Source organism: Elgaria multicarinata, chromosome 2, assembly GCF_023053635.1.
Source record: "Elgaria multicarinata webbii isolate HBS135686 ecotype San Diego chromosome 2, rElgMul1.1.pri, whole genome shotgun sequence".
NCBI classification, from domain to species: Eukaryota; Metazoa; Chordata; class Lepidosauria; order Squamata; family Anguidae; genus Elgaria; species Elgaria multicarinata.
The window spans coordinates 42,409,929-42,430,230 of NC_086172.1; the positions used below are offsets into that span (position 1 = coordinate 42,409,929).

At 37.5% G+C, this 20,302-nt stretch overlaps 1 protein-coding gene across 3 annotated transcripts in view; it reads left to right on the forward strand.

The window, feature by feature from the left end:
* Positions 1-20,302, forward strand: part of LOC134392238 (neurabin-1-like) — a 48,452-nt gene that overhangs the window by 19,668 nt on the left and 8,482 nt on the right. For all 3 annotated transcript variants that reach the window (XM_063116386.1, XM_063116387.1, XM_063116388.1), the window contains exons 7-16: positions 415-558; positions 2,174-2,227; positions 5,327-5,556; positions 6,136-6,232; positions 6,322-6,493; positions 7,107-7,258; positions 9,540-9,870; positions 11,581-11,662; positions 12,663-12,734; positions 13,287-13,482. In XM_063116386.1, coding sequence (XP_062972456.1) covers positions 415-558; positions 2,174-2,227; positions 5,327-5,556; positions 6,136-6,232; positions 6,322-6,493; positions 7,107-7,258; positions 9,540-9,870; positions 11,581-11,662; positions 12,663-12,734; positions 13,287-13,482 — 1,530 coding nt within the window. The remainder of the gene's footprint in view (positions 1-414; positions 559-2,173; positions 2,228-5,326; positions 5,557-6,135; positions 6,233-6,321; positions 6,494-7,106; positions 7,259-9,539; positions 9,871-11,580; positions 11,663-12,662; positions 12,735-13,286; positions 13,483-20,302) is intronic.

Here is a 20,302-nt window from a genome sequence, read left to right on the forward strand (position 1 = left end):
ATAGCTCCAACCAGCAACTGCTTTTCCTTGAGAACTACTTTGAGGAGGGTGTCAGAGTTAGTGGGCCAGTACCTTACAATAAGCCTCTAAGGTATACTGCTAGCACAAAGAAGGAGCCAAGTGGGAGCAATCAGACTGCTTGTGCACATCATGGCTTATTAAGCCAGGATTGATAGCTTGCCATGCTATGTGAAACAGTTAATTATTTAAGTAATCATTTTGTGACCTAATCATCTCTTCAAAAACTGTGTTTGAAGATTTTACATTACCGATTTATAGAGAAGGAAAAATCAAATCATAGCATGCAGAACAATAATAGTAATGTAATGTTTGTATTTCATATTTTATGTCAGTTGTCTTTGTTGGAAGAGGTTGTACTTAACTTCAGTAACATAGTAGTAAATACCTTTTCAGGATGATGATTACGATGATGACGAAGATTCGTTTGAATCACATTTACACGGAAAATCTGTGGAAGTGTTTTATCTTCCTGAAAATGAAGATATTAATTTGCCCCTGGACATGGATTCTACACAATTTCTGCTGAAATTTAAAGAGGTACAATGCCGTTTTTGCTATCTGGTAAAATGATAAACAGGAGATCTAACTTACATTGGACTCTAAACATGTCTTACTGTCAACAGACTACAATAATGTCATTGTGTGCATGGATTTCCCTTGCTCCATTGGGCTTTCTATATTTTAGAGATAGATACTCAGAATGAAGGACAAGAAATTTTAGCAGTATAAGTACCAGCCTAACCTTTCTATACTACTCTGTACCATCTTGTTGTTGTTTACAGTATCAGTCTGCTGTTGTAGTACAGCAGATCCCTTTAGTCCTAGACTGGAAATAAAGATAAGATTGATCTCAAAATGACCCCAGTTTAACCTAACAAAAGAGATGTTATTAACATCACGTTTGAACAACGTAGTTCAACCCCAAAACTATTGGGGTCCATTGGAGCTCGCAGTGTTAACACTGTCCTCATCGGTGATTCTTCTGTAAGAAGAAGGGGAGGGTGAGCCAGCGCAAAGGGGCATCCCCAAAGGGTAATCACTGATTGGAGATAACATGGATATTCTTGTGCCTGACTTGGCAGGTGCTTGAAGAAGGCAGTGCCACAGCTGCCTACCCGACTCCGCTCCTGCATTGCTTGTGCTCCAACTGGGGTGGGAGCAGCATGGGAAGGAAGTGCCTGACTCTGCAAGCACCGGCGGAGTCCCTTTCTTCATGCCTCTCTTTGCACGGAGAAAGAAAGAGTCAGCAGAATGGGGTAGATGCTGTTAGGAGAGGAGAGGCTTGGGGTGGACTTCAGCCCTTTATGTCATCCAGCCCTCCAGTTTCACGGTGAGAGAAACCAGTCCTCGGGCCAAAAGAGGTTGCCCCAGGAGGACAAAACAGGAGAGAAAGCAAACCTAAAATGCCGAAGTGAAATAGCCATCCCATAGTGAATGATGTAACGGATCCAGTGTCCCCCAATAACATAACTAGGTGATTGTTTTTCAGAAGAACTTTACAAATAAAAAATCAGTGTTGCAAGTTTGCATTATGGGAGTCTTAACTCCTATGTTAAAATAAAGCCTACTTGGAGCACTATAAACTCCAAAGTATAAAATTGATTCTAAAAGTCCAACAGATCTCTGCAGTGCTCTGTGTGTGTGTGTGTGTGTGTGTGTAGAAATGTAAATTAGTTTTTAAAAGAAAATGCAGAAAAATATATTCCAGTGTTGAAGTGGCATAACTACAAAAATGGAATTTATGATACAGGTAAAATGCTAAATTACTTTGTCTACCCTGTTTTGAGAAGTTGCTGGGGATGGAATGGACCCCACTTAGCTTTGATGTTTGGTAGTTTCACTTTCCCATTCATTGTAGTAGGGGTAAACCAGATCCCTGAAAGCTTAGTAAGTTAAATGTAATTTTCTTTTTCTTAAAAAGAATGAAAGTGGGGATTAGATGATATGCCACAGGACAACTGACGTTACATTTGTTGAGGTGGTTCAAGTTTACTGGAAAAGTTTTACAAATATTTCAAACTGCTGTAGGACCACAGCAGTCTCATTAGCTTAAAGTGGTTAAATAAAGACATAATGAGAGATCTTACAAAAACAATAATCTTTCACATGCCCATTTTTCCCCTTTGACAAATCTTTTTATATTCTTTTATAGCTACAGTTAAAACATGCCGTTACAACAGCTGAAGTTAACCAACTCAAGGAAAAGGTACGTTTTTAATATGTGATAGGATATGAATATAATTTTGGTTTGTATTAGATATTTGTAAAACTAAAATTGAGTACACTGAGTACAAAATAAAACTGAATACTTAAATTCAGCCCAACATAAACTCATTTTTCAAATAATTCTTGTAGTGATGATCTGTAAAGAACATTGGCCTCTATGTTTTTTTGTGTTTTTCCTAGTGTCTTGTTATAAATATGAAGTGTTCATTAAACCATTTCAGATAATAAAGTTTTTGAAACAAAAAACAAGCTCAGTTAGACATATCCAAGTGAAAAGGGTGAATGCATTGGAGGGAGGATGTATTGTGTTTTTCTGTCCTGCTTCCCTATTCTACTGCCATTCAGTGAGGAGTATAATGCATTCCTTTGTGGGCAAGGGCACTTCCCCTTCCTTGCTCATGACCCATAGAATTACATGATGGATTTGGATTTATTACCTCCTACTACAAAGACCTTTCTGCAGAGGCTCCTGTTTTCTCTGTGACTTTTAAGCAGGTGTCCCAGTCTGATATGAGATGTACTTTAAACAGTACACTTAGGATCAGAGAGAAGGAAAAGGTGTTGCCATACCTAACTATGTGGGTCCCCTACACAGCAAGTGGGAAGGCTAGGAATATTGCTTCTCTGCTAGTAAAAATAATAATGTAGGAATAGAATTGCCAGATCTAGACCCCAACAGGATTCTTGTGCCTTTAAAAATTGAATGGAAGGAGCTGCTTTTTCTGAATTACTTTTTCCAACACAGTGTTGTACTGATAGAAGAACCCACAGCTAGTAGAATGTTTTTTCTGCTACCATTTGTGTATGTATTTATCTATGGGGTTTTTTAATCAGTGTATTATAATATGCAATGATTTAACAAAACACTAAGCTTATAAACAAGATATCAACATTCTGCAATACATCTGGTAGAAGTTTGCCATAGGAGCTACTCAGACTTAAGATCCAGAAATCCTTTGTAGGATCCTGTTGCCTACCTATATACAGAAAATGGATTGAATGTAAATACAGCTCCCATGGCTTGCACACAAACTTCAAAATATTGTTGGTAAGAAGCTGACTGATGCAATAGATCAGCAGAAACCAGTTCAAAAGACAAGAAACTTAACATCCTAGTGATATTCAGGGGAAATGACGTAAACTTAATTCAGCCTTCCCCAACCTGGTGTCCTCCAGGTGTTTTGGACTCCCAACTCTCAGAATTCTTGAGGGTTTGCCATGCTCACTGTGGCTGATAGGAGTTGAAAGACAACTGGAAGACGCCAGATTTGGAAAGGATGAGTTATAACAAACATTTATCTAATTTGGTTTTACAGGTAGGTTGAAAGGAGTCTTCCGTACATAAGAAGAGCCCTGCTGGATCAGACCAAGGGTCCATCTAGTCCAGCACTCTGTTCACACAGTGGCCAACCAGCTGTTGACCAGGGACCAACAAGGCATAACATGGTGCAACAGCACCCTCCCACCCATGTTCCCCAGCAACTGGTGTACACAGACTTACTGCCTCGAATACTGGAGATAGCACACAAACATCAGGGCTAGTAGCCATTAAAACCCTCACCTCCAGGAATTTATCCAATCCCCTTTTAAAGTCATCCAAATTGGTGGACATCACTACATCTTGTGGTAGTGAGTTCCATAATTTAACTATGCGCTGTGTGAAGATGTACTTCCTCTTATTTGTTCTGGATCTCCCAGCAATCAGCTTCATGGGATGACCCCGGGTTCAAGTATTTTGAGAGGGAGAAAAATGTCTCCGTCCACATTCTCCATACCATGCATATTTTTGTATATCTCTATCATGTCTCCCCTTAGCCTCCTTTTTTCCAAGCTAAACAATCCCAGTTGATGTAACCTTCCCTTGTAGGGGAAATTCTCCAGCCCTTTAATCATTTTAGTTGCCCTTTCTGCACTTTTTCCAGCTCTATAATCCTTTTTTAGGTGTGGTGAAAAGTATTTAGGTGAAAAGTATTCGCCTAAAAATGTATTCTAAGTGTGGTCACACCATCGATTTGTATAAGGCCAGTACAATATTGGCCATTTTATTCTCAATTCCTTTTCTTATAATGCCTAACATGAAGTTTGCCTTCTTCACAGTGGCCGCACTCTGGGTGGACATTTTCATTGAGCTGTCCACCACACTCCCAAGATCTCTTTCTTGTTTGGTCACTGCCGGTTCAGATCCCATTAGATTGTACTTGAAGTTGGATTTTTTGGCCCCAACGTGCATCACCTTACACTTGCTTACGTTGAGCCGCATCTGCCTATTGGACACCCACTCTCCCAGCTTGGAGAGATCCCTTTGGAGCTCTTCACAATCCCTTTGTGTTTTAACAACCTTAAATAATTTGGTGTCGTTGGCAAACTTGGCCACTTCACTGCTTACTCCTAATTCCAGATCATTTATGAATAAGTTGAAAAGGATTGGTCCAAATGCCGATCCCTGTGGGACTCCACTATTTACTTTCCTCCATTGTGAGAATTGACCATTTATTCCTACTCTCTGTTTTCTGTTCTCTAACCAGTTACTGATCCATAAGAGGACCTCTCCTCTTATTCCATGACTACTAGGTTTGTTCAGGAGTCTTTGGTGGGGGACTTTATCAAAAGCCTTTTGGAAGTCCAAGTAAACAATGTCCACCAGATCACCCCTGTCTGCATGTTTGTTGACACTCTCAAAGAATTCTAGTAGATTAGTGAGACAGGACTTGCCTTTGCGGAAGCCATTTTGATTCTTCTTCAGTAGGACCTGCCCAACTAGTCTGAATTTTAGAATGTTAGTTGTCAGGTTCTTTTAGATAAGACCAGGGATGAAAACAAACAAGAGTTCTCATAAAATGATCCTGCACAGGTTTAGTGGTGAAGAGTTTCTAGAAATTTAACCGGTAATATTAGTTGTTCATGTTATTAGGTTCTTCTATTGAAATAACATGCCAGTAGTTTTGTTGTATGCATTCTTACTTTCCTTATTCTACTAGAGAATGAACTTGTTATACTTTGACTTCTTTTTCAAATATATTAATAGATTGTGAAGGATGACCATAGTAAAGCTAATACTCTGATGAATTGTTTTTTAAAGTTAAAAGCAACAGAAGCTGAAAAGATTGAATGGGAGTTAAGTAAATCCCAGCTCCAGGAAACTTTAGATGAGAACAAAGAAAAAATAAAGAAGTTGGAGACCTATTGGTTAGAAGCACAGAGTTTATGTAAAACAGTAAATGAACATCTTAAAGAAACTCAGGAACAATATGATGCCCTGGAGAAAAAATACAACAAAGCCAAGAAATTACTCAAAGAATATCAGCAGAAGTGAGTTCATTATCATGTACTTTCAGGAGCTCATACATGTCTACACTTGTCATTTTTTGCATGTACTACATTGAAAGCTGTGTGTATATGTAACATCTTGCAGTCATGGCATAGGGTCAAAGTAGTACAAATGGTAGTGTCAGTGATTCAGTTTGGATGATAATTGAAAAAATCAAGAATCATTTGAATTCAGTAGCTATGGGAATGGAAACACATTGAAATATAGAAAGGGTAAACTGTAGAGAGTTGTCTGCACTAGTCAAATTCAGTTAGTGAGCTGAACAAGAAAGAGAATGTTTGGAAATGGCTTCAGCTACTAGGAAGAGATAATTAGCTCAATGTAATACATGAAGCTTTGGGCAGTATCCAGCTCTGCATTACCACTAACGTTGCTCTAGCACACCACCAATACCACTTGTTGATGTGATGGGTTTCCCATCACAAGTGCTATTGCCATTGCACTTGAGATAGTTTACGCTACTACAATGTCGTGGTAGTGCAGCATTGGTTTCTGCCCTTTTCCAGTAGATGAAATCCTTCTATATTGCATAACATTGTCATGTCTCTTCCCTGAACCAGAGAAGTAGAACTCATAAAAAAAGAAGAGGATCATACAAAAGTTCTTGAAGAGAGAAACCTGGAGCATGCAAATCAGCTGAAAATATTGCGGGAGAAGGTTAGGCAAGCTGACTTCTTAAATGTCATATTTCACAATGTTTACAAGTGCTTCTTGGTTTTTAAAATTGTGTTGTAACATTTTTTTAGATTACAGAGCTTGAAGATAAATTAAAAATATACGAGAAACTTCCTTATCTGTTTGGGAATAGTGTTTTATTAGAAACTGGCACCTCAAGTCCTGAACAACTCACAGAGCATTTTGAAGTAAAAGGTGATGTTCAGGAAATCGAAGCTTCAATGGAGAAATTAGATTTTTCTGGTAAGTAAAAGTTTTAAAACAATCCTTTGATTTCATAAATATATGCAATATGCTGTATCACTGTGAATTTTGCTGTGAAAGATAGTCTTGATAGTATATACAGTATGTTAGTTTCTAAATTGAGCAGTTTTAAAGCTAACAAATGAGAGGGAGCATAAGCTTTGTAGCTTCAGTAGAAGTGAGGGAATGAAGAGCTAAAAGATACTGTATTTTCAACAACAGTTGAAATTCCACAAAGGATACAAAACAGAAATTATATCTTTTAAAAATTATCCGTTGTGAACCATGTTGAGTTGCAAGCTGTTTGAGTTGATTCAATAAGGCCTGCCTTCTCTTGTAAAATTTAGTATACAAAGTTAAGGGTTTTTTCCCTATAGTATGAGGTACAAATTAAAGGACATTTTATTGGACCAGCTGGGTTGTTGAAAGAGTATGGAAGCTTTGGAGCTGGAATCCACAATGATTCCATTCAGTTTATAAAGAGAGTCAGGTTACTGAAAACTTTGAATACTAGTTTATAAAAGAGCACTAACTACTTTTGTTGTTAGAGGAGCAAAGAGAGATTTGGAATGCTGGAATATCCATTTTAAAGGAAACTATGAATTTGTTGTAGATTTTGATACCTTTGTGGGGGACACACCAAGGTTAGACACGAGTGCACATAAAGCAAAAGCTCAGCTTGCCTTGAAAGTAAAACGTCAGCCACCTTCTCGGTCAAAGCTAAAAGAATCTCTTGGGGCTGGACAAAAAGATATAAACTCACAGGTACAGTATTTTCTCCATGGATTTTCAGGTACAGTTCGTAACTTTGTCTATAATGAATGCATTCATGAGATAAATTACATCATTTACTCAGCACTTCTGGCAGGCGGCTTTGAAGGTCCCTTGTACCTTTGTTCTATCAGCTTTCTGAGCAAGCAAACAAGTGGATTTAATCCATACTTAAGTAATATTTAGACAGTGTTCACTTTTTCTGCTGCTGTGCACAAGTTGTCAGATCTCAAGTGCCAGTGTAATAGCAGATTTTGATAACACCATGCTAACAAGAATATTCAGTCTTCTGAAAGCCTGTATATAACTTTTTTAAAGGAAGGAGGCTTACACCAAGGTGATTACCCATGTAATTACTATCTCAGTTTTCTGGAAATTCAGCATAGCAAGGTTTGTTCTGTTATCTGTACAAATAAAGCAAGTCAGGATGTAACCCCTTGGAGCAGCTTAATGCAACAGTATTTATAGGCTAATTCATGCGTTTATGCAGTGGTCTGGTGAACATTGCCTCCATGTGATGGGAGGAATGACTCAGGAATATTTTACTCCGCTTCACATGTGGGTTACTGGCATCTTGTGATAGAATGCCCAATGCTGCAGGCCTCAAGGAGTGTCACCAGATGGTCTGTGTTGTAATTTTATCACATGATCGGATTGATACTGGAACCTGATTCAAGTATGGAACCTGCCTATATGAGAAGTGATTTTCAGCTGCAATTAGATAAAATAACCATCTTGTGCATGAATCCTAAATATTGATTTAAATAATAAAATAGTTAATTGTAGTGTTTTGTAACCTAAACATTAAGGTTATAGTCTGATTAAATTATTATTATTATTATTATTATTATTATTATTATTATTATTATTTATATAGCACCATCAATGTACATGGTGCTGTACAGAGTAAAACAGTAAATAGCAAGACCCTGCCGCATAGGCTTACATTCTAATAAAATCATAATAAAACAATAAGGAGGGGAAGAGAATGCAAACAGGCACAGGGTAGGGTAAACAGGCACTGGGTAGGGTAAAACTAACAGTGTAAAGTCAGAACAAAATCAAGTTTTAAAAGCTTTAAAAGCTTAAAGATATGTTATGGCATATTCATGAAACAGTTGAAAAAAAATTAAAATAAAAAAGAAGCTCACCTTTGTATATCTGGGTTTAGACCTGGAATCTGTACTAATAAAACAAGTTTCATGCCTGTCTTTGTCTGAAAAACTTAATTTTAAAGTTTTAAACATTTGTATGTAGACACATTGCACTTTTTAGTCAATGGAGAACAAGAGTTCTGTATACAATAGAATACTGAATTTAGACTAGACATGGGGCAGAAGGGGCAGTTAAAGTAGACCTATGCTACAATCTGAGGGACAATTTATGTCCCACCATTAACCTGCAGTATTTCTGCATTATCAGCAACAAAGTTATTTTTGAGGTCTTATTCCAGCCTTATTAATAGAGAGCTTCACTGCCGAGCTGTTGTAAACCACTCTCGGTGTGGCTCCTACCCCATCTTCATTATGGGGTAAACTGCACTGGTATTTGCAGGGCAATTAAAAAAAACATTTATGTACTGTCTTGGTTGCTAAACAGCATAGTAATTTAAAAGCTTAAAATAATAAAAATAAGAACATTTAAAACAGAAAAACATAACATTAAAATAGCTACACAATTTAAAAGGCTAACTTAGATTGTCTTCACACCCTTTCTAAAAGCCAGGAGAATGGTGGCCAGCTATAGTTCTTGAAGGAGCGCATTCCACACTTCGAGACCAACACAGGAGAAAGCCCTTTCATGTTTGCCGAAGAAATGGGCCTCTGTGGATAATAGTGGATAATAGAAACTCAAAAGGGTTTCTCCTGCAGATTGTAATATCTGGACAGGTTCATAATGTAGTCCCTTAGATAGCCAGGTTCTAAGCCGTTTAGGGCTTTAAATGTTAAAATGAACATGTTTAAGATCTCATAAAAATCAAATTTATCAAGTTCTTATCTGTGCTGCTGTGGACATGCTACTGCTTAATCTCAGCTGTAGTGAATACCTGTATTTATATGAACAGTTCTCTATGAACAGCTTTCCTTAGGGGGAGGAGGAAAAAATAATGCTAATAGGAACCAGGTCTAATGCTGTTGCTAGCCTTCTAGGGCAGGCCTTGGGTGCTAACCCCAGCAAATGGACATATTAATACAGGAAAAGGTCATTCAGATACCTTGGTCCTATGCTGCTTAGAACTTAAATTAAATCCTTTTATTTTTATATTTGTTTTCAGGATGTGGATGATGATGATAATGATGATGATGACATTGAGGAAAATATCCAGACCAAGTCTTCAGAAGTGACAGAAAAGTTAACTTCATCACAGCAGAGTGACGTAGAACAAAGAGTTGATAAACGTGAGCGTGCTGAAAGCACTGACAGTTTGTTAGAATCAAGTCCATCTGTTTCTGTGCACTCTTCCCCAGTGTATAAACCACACACAGAAAATAGTTCCGAAGCAAGCCATTCAGCAACTAATGATGATACTACTCCAAATTCTCCTTCAGGATACTGCAGAAATGTTAAGCACAGGGAATCAAAAGGAAAAGGAAAAGTGAACAAAGGTAACTAAAATCGTTGTATTTAAAAGTTGTAATTGCTATATATTCTTCCATGCACCACTCCATTCAAGAGAGTTGCATAGCCACAATGGCAAAAAGCAGCATAATTTGGTAAAAGAAGTTGGAAAAGTCTAACATTGCAATCCTAATATAGCATATCACTATAATATATCGAGAGTAGGGACGTTGAAGCAGTTATATTGAAGTATTATCTCTTGCATTTTAGCCTACATACTTTTTTGTCAATGCAGTGGCTCATACAACTGGTGCAGACAACTGTTAACCATGGCTAAGGAATTGAGAATACACCAGAGGATTGTATTTATTTTTGCCATTTTTGCTCCCAGAGCTGCTCAGAAAGATCAGAAATAAGCTGTCAGGCTTACAGTCTAAGAGGCATGACACAAAAGTAAAGTGGCGTGGGAGGAAGAAGGGGAAAAAAGGGTAAATTTAGGCACTAGTTCCCTAGTTGCAAAGCTCAGCAGATCATGGAGAGGGATCTAAACACAAAGGAAGAGTGGCTGCTTCCTCTTTTAAAGGCCTCAGCAGCGGCAGTTTGTCGCAGAAGTGTGGGGTACCTCTCAGCTGTAGCTGTATCCAGGCAAGATGGAGAGTGGTAGACAGTTGTTTCCTCTCCCTCTGATGGCATCAGTAGATCATATGATTCCTCCCTTTGGTGTCTTCACTCTAATGTATGAATTTCCTCTCCCTCAACTGCTGCCCTTAACCATCGCTTACCATTATATAACTCTATATAGCATATATAACTAGCTCAAGTAGAGTGCATTTGTAATGTGGGGTTTCAGATGGCTCCAAACTAGGTTATAGACACATCTTCCTTAGTGTTAGGTATGGTTTACTTCTGAGCATATGTAATGACAAAGCACGACAAAAGATGTCAAGAGATGTGTGAAAATCTCTTAACTGAAGTTAAGAGAGCCAGTGTGGTGAAGTGGCTAAAGTATTAGACTGGGAGTTGGGAGATTCTAATCCCCACACAGCCGTGGAAGCTCACTGGGTGACTTTGGGCCAGTCACAGGCCCTTTTCTATATCTAAGTTGGAAAAGTCTAACGTATTAAGCAGGCTCACCATTGCAAGCCTAACGTAGCATACCAGGAAAATGAAGGGATTGTGCTCCCGGGATCCCCTGTGTGTCATTTCAATGCACAGGGATGATCCTGGGATGATCCCAGGAAAAAAGGCAGGTGTAGAAACAGCCACAGACTCTCCGCCCAACCTACCTCACAGGGTTTTTGTTGTGAAGATAAAATGGAGAGGAGGAGGATTATATATGGGATATAAATAATTAATTTTAAAATAAATATAAAATCTATACTTGCTAGATTCAGGTTGACAATTGCGCTTTCCATTGAAGCAACGGTAAACAAATTTTCCCCTAATGTTTTCCCCTTAGCAGAAATTCTTCCAATTATGAATCAGCCCTAAAGGTTATTCTTCCACATTATTCTTCTAATATAAACAACATTATACAAATTCTAAATTTTGATGTAAATAAAATGTATAAAGGCATTCTTGTGCTTGTAAGAAATAACCAGGTCAAAACCCTTCAGTCATCTGTCACCTCACTTTTCTGCATGAAACTGTACATTAGTTTCATTCAGTTTCTGTTCCACTTATATGAAGAGGATGCTTAGATTTCTTTTGAAGTGAGAATGGCAGACACCTTATGCCAATATTTTCATTTAACACAGATGACAAAAGAACTGAAGAAAAAACTGAATCCAGTGAAGGTGCTTCTGGGGGAAAGTCCAAACGACGTTTTCCAGATTTTGGGTAGGAAGTCTTCATTTTTCAATAATATTTGATAGAATGTTTGTTAAAGTTCTCTTATTTAAAATGCCACCATAACTGCACATTAGATTTTCTTTTATCGTCTGGCATTCTTAAGAATCTTAATAATTTGATTTATGTCATTAAGGTCCTTCAGTTACCCTGAATGACTGAACTTTGGATTTTCACTTAGGCTGCTATCTTAAATCTACAGAATAGGAAATAGTTTGGGATAGGCATCTTTAGGATTTATACACATTCAAATAAATGTCAATTGCTCCGAGAAATTCTAACAAAATATAGAGGCTATATTTTGAGACTGGGTTTTTATGTTTAAATTTGAGATGATTGAGCATATAACAAGAGAGCAATTGATTCTGCATTAGATACCAAGCTGCTTTTAGAGTGGGAGTGACTTTATTGTTACATAACTGTGTGCATATCTACATAGAAAGATGCTTGTGTCCACTTTTATCAGAGTGAGGATCAAACTTAAGGTATGTTTCCACAGCATATAGCTGAAATATGGTTCTCGTGAGATGACATTCCCACTCTGGAAATGGGTCCTTTTTATCTCTTTCCAATAAAGCCCAGAATGTGAATTCTGATTCTCACAGCAGCCAGCATTCCAGCACAGAACAAGGCAAGGCATAGGTGGGCTGGAATGTCGAGCTGTGGGTGTTTAGGCAATGCTTGAATTGGGGGAGACAGCTTGTATCTAGTGATACGCTATTGTTGCGGAATACAAGCTGTATTTAATAGTTTATATAATGATGAATCACCTGCTTTCTTCAGTAACTATCTTCTCAGAATGAAGTGAAACAGAACATTTACTATACTGTGTTCCACTGTGAAATATTTCGAAACGTGAAACATATTTAGGTTTATAATTGACAGTTGTGTGACAACTGCTGTATTGTTTTGCAGTATGACATAAAAGTCTTAGGACAGACTTGACTTGGTTTTAATAAACATTTAAACTAGCTATTTTCTTTAATTTCAGGGGCCTAAGAAAATCTGGCGGCAAAGGCAAGAAGCAAGAAAAAGAAAATACAAGGGGCTCTCTTGACAGCCGGTATTTATAGACACAGATTGTATTCTTAATTATGCATTCCAAGTCGAGACATTGATTTGGAACTAGGACATTAAGGGTGTAATCCTATGTGTATTTAGACAGAGAAATTCTGGGAGTTGTAGGACATTTTCCAGCCAGCATGGCTGGCTGGAGAATGGTAAAAGCTGTAGGACTTTTTCCTGTCTAAACATGCATAGGATTGCAAACTAAATGAAGTTCTGTCATGATCAGTTTTGTATCGCATGCATTGTTGAGGAACAGTAGTTTTATACTTCTGGAATGCTGAAATGTTCAGAGCCAATCAGATTTACTTTTAAAGGTTTTCAGAGCTGGTGACGAGTTATTGTCCAGTTTGCAAAAGATAACAGTTAAAAAGCTACTTTTGAAATATTTTTAAACATAGTAATATAGGGCTCTCAATTTGAAGAATATTAAATGTTTTAAACTGTGTGCTGTCAAATAGACTGAATTATATAAATCTTAAGTTAAATGCATTTAACATAGTATGAAACAGATTTTTGCAGATCATTTATGAAAGTTATATTATTCCAGGGGCTCCCGGGAATTACTGGAAGACTCCGTCAACAATTTATCTGCATCAGATTCAGATTCTCCTATTCCCACTTGCATGCCTTTTTCTTGGTTTGGAGACAGCCATAAAGAACACAGTTCTAGTAGCACCCTGAGCTTTTCCCAGGGTGGCCATGATGTTGTCATTGAACAGAGTCAGGAAAAGAACAGAAGCAAGGTAACTATAGCTTATTTGTATACTCAGTTTTGTTACTATTGATCAAGAGTTGAATATTGTTTGGGTTTTATTCTTCTTGTTTCACATACTAGCTATGAAGGCAGATTTATTACACAGGACTATTTGAGCAGATATCCAGTACTTTACAGTATTATGAAATATTCTAGTAAGATTAATATGAGAGTGCCAAGTACCTATCCTAATGCATAAATTTTCCATATGATGTGTTATCAGGATAAAAGTGCAAAAAATATTCTTTTGCTAGAATCAAGACATCTACGTTCAGAAAATATATAGGGTAGGATCCAGAGCATGCTTCCACCAGCGGAAGCACTCCTTGAGTGGAGTTCAGTTCATGACATGCCAGGTAGTGGGAAGGGTGGAGGTGATCTTTGCCAATTCCCCCCTTCCCCAATGCCACCTCCCATGCTATTCTAGAGGATCCACTAACCCTCCAGAGCAGATTTGAGTGAGGGTGGTGGGGGCAGAAGGAGTATATGGAAAGGAGGGAAACAGTGAAAATCACATTCTCTGTTCCTCCAGTGGAAATGCTTTACTGGACCAAAAGCCTTCTGTAGATGGAAGGAGCTCTTCTGTTTTCAGAAGGCAAGGTTTGGATCCAAGCCATAGCATTTTACAAGCACCACTTAAACAAAATTGATTGTAATCACATTTCACTTGCATTTTCTTTTTCTATCTTCCATTCCCAGTTCTTTAAAATAAAGACACTTTTAGCTACGATCTATTAAATTGATTCGAGTTGTTTATTACACTTTTCAAAACATTTCCAAAAATAAAACAATACCATCATAAAACAATTAATACTAACTGTAAGTACAGCAGAAATCACTAAATTCACATGCCCAGCCTGTAAACCTTTTTGATTAGACCTTATTAGATGGCTGTCAGTGTATAAAGAACAGCATATGGATTGTAGAAACTTGAAAGTACTTGCTAGCCCTCTTGTTTCTGTTTTTACTTCTAAAAATAACCAAAAAAATTATATTCAGCTATCTGATTTTCATTGTAAAGGGTTGACAAACTTTGAAATAACTATTTTAGAAACTTCATCTATCTAGCCTCATTTGTTCCCTATTGCTGTACTTCAACCAGTATTAACCTTAGTAAATAGGCTGTGTAATACCAGTAGGGCCCTGTATCATTCAGAAGTATTTTTTTTATTTATACCAACTTATTTTCTCTTAACTTTCCCAGATAAGGTACAGCTAGCCTATTAAAAGCAATGCAGTTATTCAATATCATTTGTAAGATTTGAAATTATTGCTTTTCCAAAGTCTTAATAAAACAACATCTTAAGTATATTTATTGTCCTTAAAACCTGTCAGGAAGGATATATTTGGTTTCTTCTGTTTTATACCAAAAATAAATTAGAGTGGAGGTCCCCATGTTGAAAGTTATATAGTTAAATGTTTCTAGCATTTACCTTTTGTAAAAACAAACATCTCTACACTTACACAGATAAAGAGACTGTTGGCAGGTGCACAATGCTGTAATGTTTTTTATTTTCTTTGTTCTCATCTCCCAGTGGCTGTTGATGCTGTTGTATGCCCGATCCTCTCTATATGGTGTTAACAATGACAAAACAAATTTAGTTTGTCCATCTTTCCAAAGATTGTAAATTCCTTAGTTTGTCTCATTGTTTATCCTGATCTTGTGTGTGAATTTCAATCCCATCTTTAATTGTTCTCTGTCTTGGCCATGGCAAAGGTATTTATAAGTTGGAGGCTTACACAGTATTTGCCAACCAAAGTTTAACCAATATAAGATATTAACTTACATAGTGGCCCTGTTCAGAAGAAACCTTAAACAACAGCTTTAACCATGGTGAATAAGGCAAAAAGCCGTAGTTTAAAGTGTCTTCTGAACAAGCCCAATGATTTTTATGCCTGCTTGTGTCTATAGATGCAAGCGGTTAAACAGTTTCCTCACATGTTGAGGAAACATGTTGTCTCTTATAAGTTATTAGCTGGCAAGACAGGGTGAGTACAGCTGTAGGAAAATGACTCAGGTTGCAATCCTGTATTCATTTAACTGCGCGGAAGTGTCATTGCACTCTGTATGGCTTACTTCTGAGTAGACATGTATAGGATAGCACTGTCAGTCAATGAAAACAAATTCAGTTGGATTGATGAATGAATACAGGCGCCAGGATTTAGCAGCGCTTCCCACTGGAGGAAGAAGGAGGCAGAGAAGAGATCCTCACTTATTCCCCTTTCTTCCTTCAGACCCCTGTGTTGTTTGTCTCTTATGCTGCTCCAGAGGGTCCTTCACAGGTTGAATAAAAATTGAGAATTTAAAAAAATCAGATTTCTAAATTTAAGTTGGATTTTTTTAAATTCAAATCATTGCTGTTGTTTTTTATAAATGTCATAAAAATTAATTTATCTGTAACTTACAAAATAACATAGTTACAATTATAAACATTCTGAACCCACACTTAGAGTCTCTTAAAAAATTAAGTTACCTACCAGTAAAACATAGACATTAATTTCAGTTTTTCATCTCATGAAAATCGCTCTGCCCAGCCTACCAGCAATTGTTCCTTGAAAGTTCTATGCTTTGAGTTTCTCTGACTAAAGTCTCATATGATAGTTGTTTTATGCTTATGTGGTAGTGGAGTTGGGCCAAGCAAGGCAGAGGAGTTAAGACAGACGACATAGCAGGGTGGATAAAAAAATCAGTGGTTTGTTTGTTTGTTTTTAAATCCCCCCAAAAAAGGATTTTAAAAAAAAAATAAGTTAGCTTTTTTCAGCCCAGTAACTATCAAGCCTTGCTTTGACCTATCGGTTATCGGCATTTCATTTATGTTTGCTACTTTGTTTTTTGTGAAGACAAAGCTGGGCCAAGATCAAGTGAAGTAGAAAGAAGCATCACTGGAAAGAAAGAGAGGAGACAGAATTATCCCATATGCATCTTCCTGTATTTTCATACTAAGGCTGGGAGTAAGCCCCATTGAACTTAATGGAACCTGTTTATGAGGAGAGATGCATAGGATTTAACTTCAAACTGTCATGGGTGCTGCTTATAAAACTTTATAATGGGAATATTTAAAAATAGCTAAAAAGGAAAGCATGCACAATATATACAGTGAGACAAAGAGGTGCAAAGCATGCTTGTAAACATGAAGCAGTATATATAATACTCTATGTAACTGTAAATTAATATGGCTTAGTGGTCAGATTTGCACCATTGTTCAGAAACTATATACAAATGTTTCAGTGGGAAACTTGATTTAAATCAACCTTTTTCTTCTTGATTTAAATCAATCCACTCTGGTCCCCCAGCCAACCAGAGTAATTCTTCAGCAAGCACAAGACGCTGGAAGGAAGGAAGAACCACAGTTACTTCCCTACCCCTTTCCCACCAGCGTCATTGAAGCTCTGCTAGGCGCTAATGTGGGTCTAATCCAATGTGTGACGTCTTCGTCCAAAGTTGTCATTCTATAGCTGTAACTCTTTATGTTGGAAACATTTCAAATTCTTTATCTCTGGTCCTGGCAAGCTCAGTCAGGGGTTGATATTGCAGCAGTCACAAGCACATTGCAGCTTAAAAACCCACTTAAATATACTTGGGTTAAAAAGCACCTTGGTGTTCTTAAATTTGCATCTTTTTGTTGTAAGAGAGTCGCTCATTCTTTTAAGTCTGGATACATAAATATTATCTCTTATTGCAAAACAACAAAACTATAACACTGAGTTTGATACAGCTGATATGAATTCAGTAGAGCATATAGCCAGTCTGGCACAAATAAGCTTCTTGTTCTCTCTACCTTAGTTAATATAAAGTTATCATGTCTTTCTTCCATATAAGTTGTTAGGGAGATTCCCTTGGCTTTTCTGTCAGAATTGGTTCATACTTGCAATTTGAACAGTCTGTTGCATAATTAGTTAACAACATTAAATATATTAAATACAAAGATGCCTTAAATTTTATTAAGTCCAAGTATAATGCCAATGATGTCATTTTGCTAGCACAAAGCTACTACCACTTGTGGAAACACACATACACACAATTTCATTTCAGTCACCAGTTCCCTAAGTAACACTGAGCAATAGTCCTGAGCTTTATCTTCTTAGCATGGTTGGTGAATTTGTCTATGATACAATCATATAATCAGTCGCGTTCTACTAAGATATTATTATATTGACTTAGATGTTCTAGACAAAGGTTCAGTGTTTCTTACTAAAATGTATTTTATAGATAAATAGATCCATCTATTTCAGTGGTACAAACTGCAATTTCACATGGTAAAAGCTATTCTGTACTGATCAGCTTAATACATTGTTTGTTTTTCATTTATTATTTCACTGGGACAGTGAGATAAAGGAATATATGAATCTTATTATGCTGGGTTGAGGTAGGCAACCTTTTTGGGCCATGGGCACTTTTGGCAATTTGAGAAAATGACCTGAGTACCTCCACAGAATGACTTTCATGGGAGGTATGGCAAAGGCCAAGTAACCTGCCCTAAAGACTGATACAAGGCAGGGGTAGATATAAGCCTCAATACACTAAAACTCTTCTTTGAACCCACAGTTTTTAGAACATACAGAAAACTATTTCACTGTGATCCCAATGACTGGTAAAAATATGTTTAAAAAATTGTTTGAAGTGGGAGGGGTTGGGCACCTTGGCAGGTTCATTGGTGCTCATGGACACCACGTTGCCTACCCCGTGCTAGATTTTTTGGTTAATTTATGTCTATATTGCACAATCCTTGGAGCATATTTTCTAATGCAAGTGCAAGCACTCTGAACGTTTGTCAAATGCCACCTTTTTGATCTAAATTTTAAGTGTCTTAATACCAAAATACACACCTTTTCACATTCCTTACTTCTTCCTCCATGTCATCAAGAAATTCAACGTAAAGATATTTGGATTCATTGTGCATGGACAGAGAACCCTGAAAGATCTCTTGTACATTGTCTTGTGCTTGTAACATGATACTATAATAGAGTCTGTTTTTAATACCCAACTTAATGTATTATTTTTTCATCTACTCTTCTAGTAGATGTTGTCCTCTAACAGTTTGCTTGTAACTTTTTTCCTAGTTGAATGACAATACTACAGTACTACTGGGGACAATTGCCAAATGAGAGAGTTAAAGATCAGGGGAATTTAAAAAATGAAATTCAGTAGTAGGAGTTGTAAAATGAATAGAATTATGTCAGCAGCATTTTTCACAGCATGAAGTAATCAAGTTAATGCATAAGAAATAGAGATGACATATACACTTGGCATATTTGTAATACATAATTAAATATTCTTGCAACGTAAAGTTTGATCTCAAATATTTGACCACAATTTAAAGAACAAGATAGCGGACAACATCTGATTTGTCAGTTAACCAGCATCACGGCCCTAGGTACAGCCACTGCTGTCTCCTTTCCTGGCTGAGGAAACAAACAGTTTTAGAGTGAGGAACAAATAAACATCAGCTACTGTGGAAAAGAAGGATCATGGACTTGGACTAGGACCAGCAAAAATTCATAAGCTGACTTTAGGCCAGAAAACTCTTCTCAGCCTAAAATGAGGATAAAATAGAACAAAACTACCTTGAGTAACTTGGAGACCTGGCAGGATACAAACAGGTGCTGTTGATCCTGATATTTGTGCCCTGTCCTCAGCCTGTGGTATTTGGCTAGCTAATTATCCCCTCCCATAATGGACAAGGCCAGTTCACACATCATGATAAGCCACTGTGGGTTAATTAAACTGCAGGGCTCCAAGATGCACACCATCCACCATTTTAAATATTTAAGTTGTGGCAGGGTCACAGCTTGTGTCTTGCAAATCCAGGTTATTTGAGGGTTAAACCATCTTCAGATAACCTTAGATCAACCCATAGGTTGTTTAACCCTCAAACAACCCATGATGTCTGGGTTCACACGATACAAGCCGCAGCACACCCCATCATTTTGAATAGCTTATATATTCAAAATGTGGCTGGTATGCATCTCAGAGCTCCACAGGTTAATTAACCCATGTTGACTTACCGTGAGACGTGAACCGAGTCACAGCCTATTAGCTGTAAAAAGCTGCTGTGAAGATTGCAGATCAGGGAAGCCTGTGCTGAATGGGGGAGGTTCTGCAAGAAGAATAGCAAAATGAAATGTTCTCATAACATGAAGCCACAATGGGCTGTTGTGGTTGTTGTTGTTGTTGTTGTTTTCATTTCTATACTGCCCAGTAGCTGAAGCTCTCTGGACAGTTTACAATAATTCATGAAAATTCGAAATACAACATCATAAAAAATAGTCTAAAATTTTTAACATAGAAAAATTAAAACAATGTAAACAGCTAAAAACAATTTAAACATCAATGTTTTCCCTAATAGGCCTGTTCTAAAACAGCAGACATAACTGCTTCACCATTATATGCCCAGGAATAGCGAGTGGTCTTTACCTGGTGCTGAAAAAGTGACAGTTTCAGCACCAGGTGGGCCTGTTGTTACTACACCTGCAACCCAACGATGCAGTCCTTGATTCCAGTCCTCTTCTAAAGAAGAATCCAATGATGCCTGTGAGCTAACAGTATTGACAATATGCTAGCCTAAACCAATGCTTGCGCAATGTCAGTAACACTTGCTAGTACAACAAAAAATGTGTGGTGGTGTCAACAGGGTTATTTTCCTTTAAACAAGGTGCATAGAGAAAAAGCACCTTATTTTAAATGAAAACTGTGGTAGTGGCAGGGTGTGTGACTCCTGGTAGGTTCGGGAGTCACATTCCTTCCCTGCCACTGCGGTTTTTATTTACAATAAGGTGCATGCTTAGAGGAAAGATCTGTGTCACTGTGC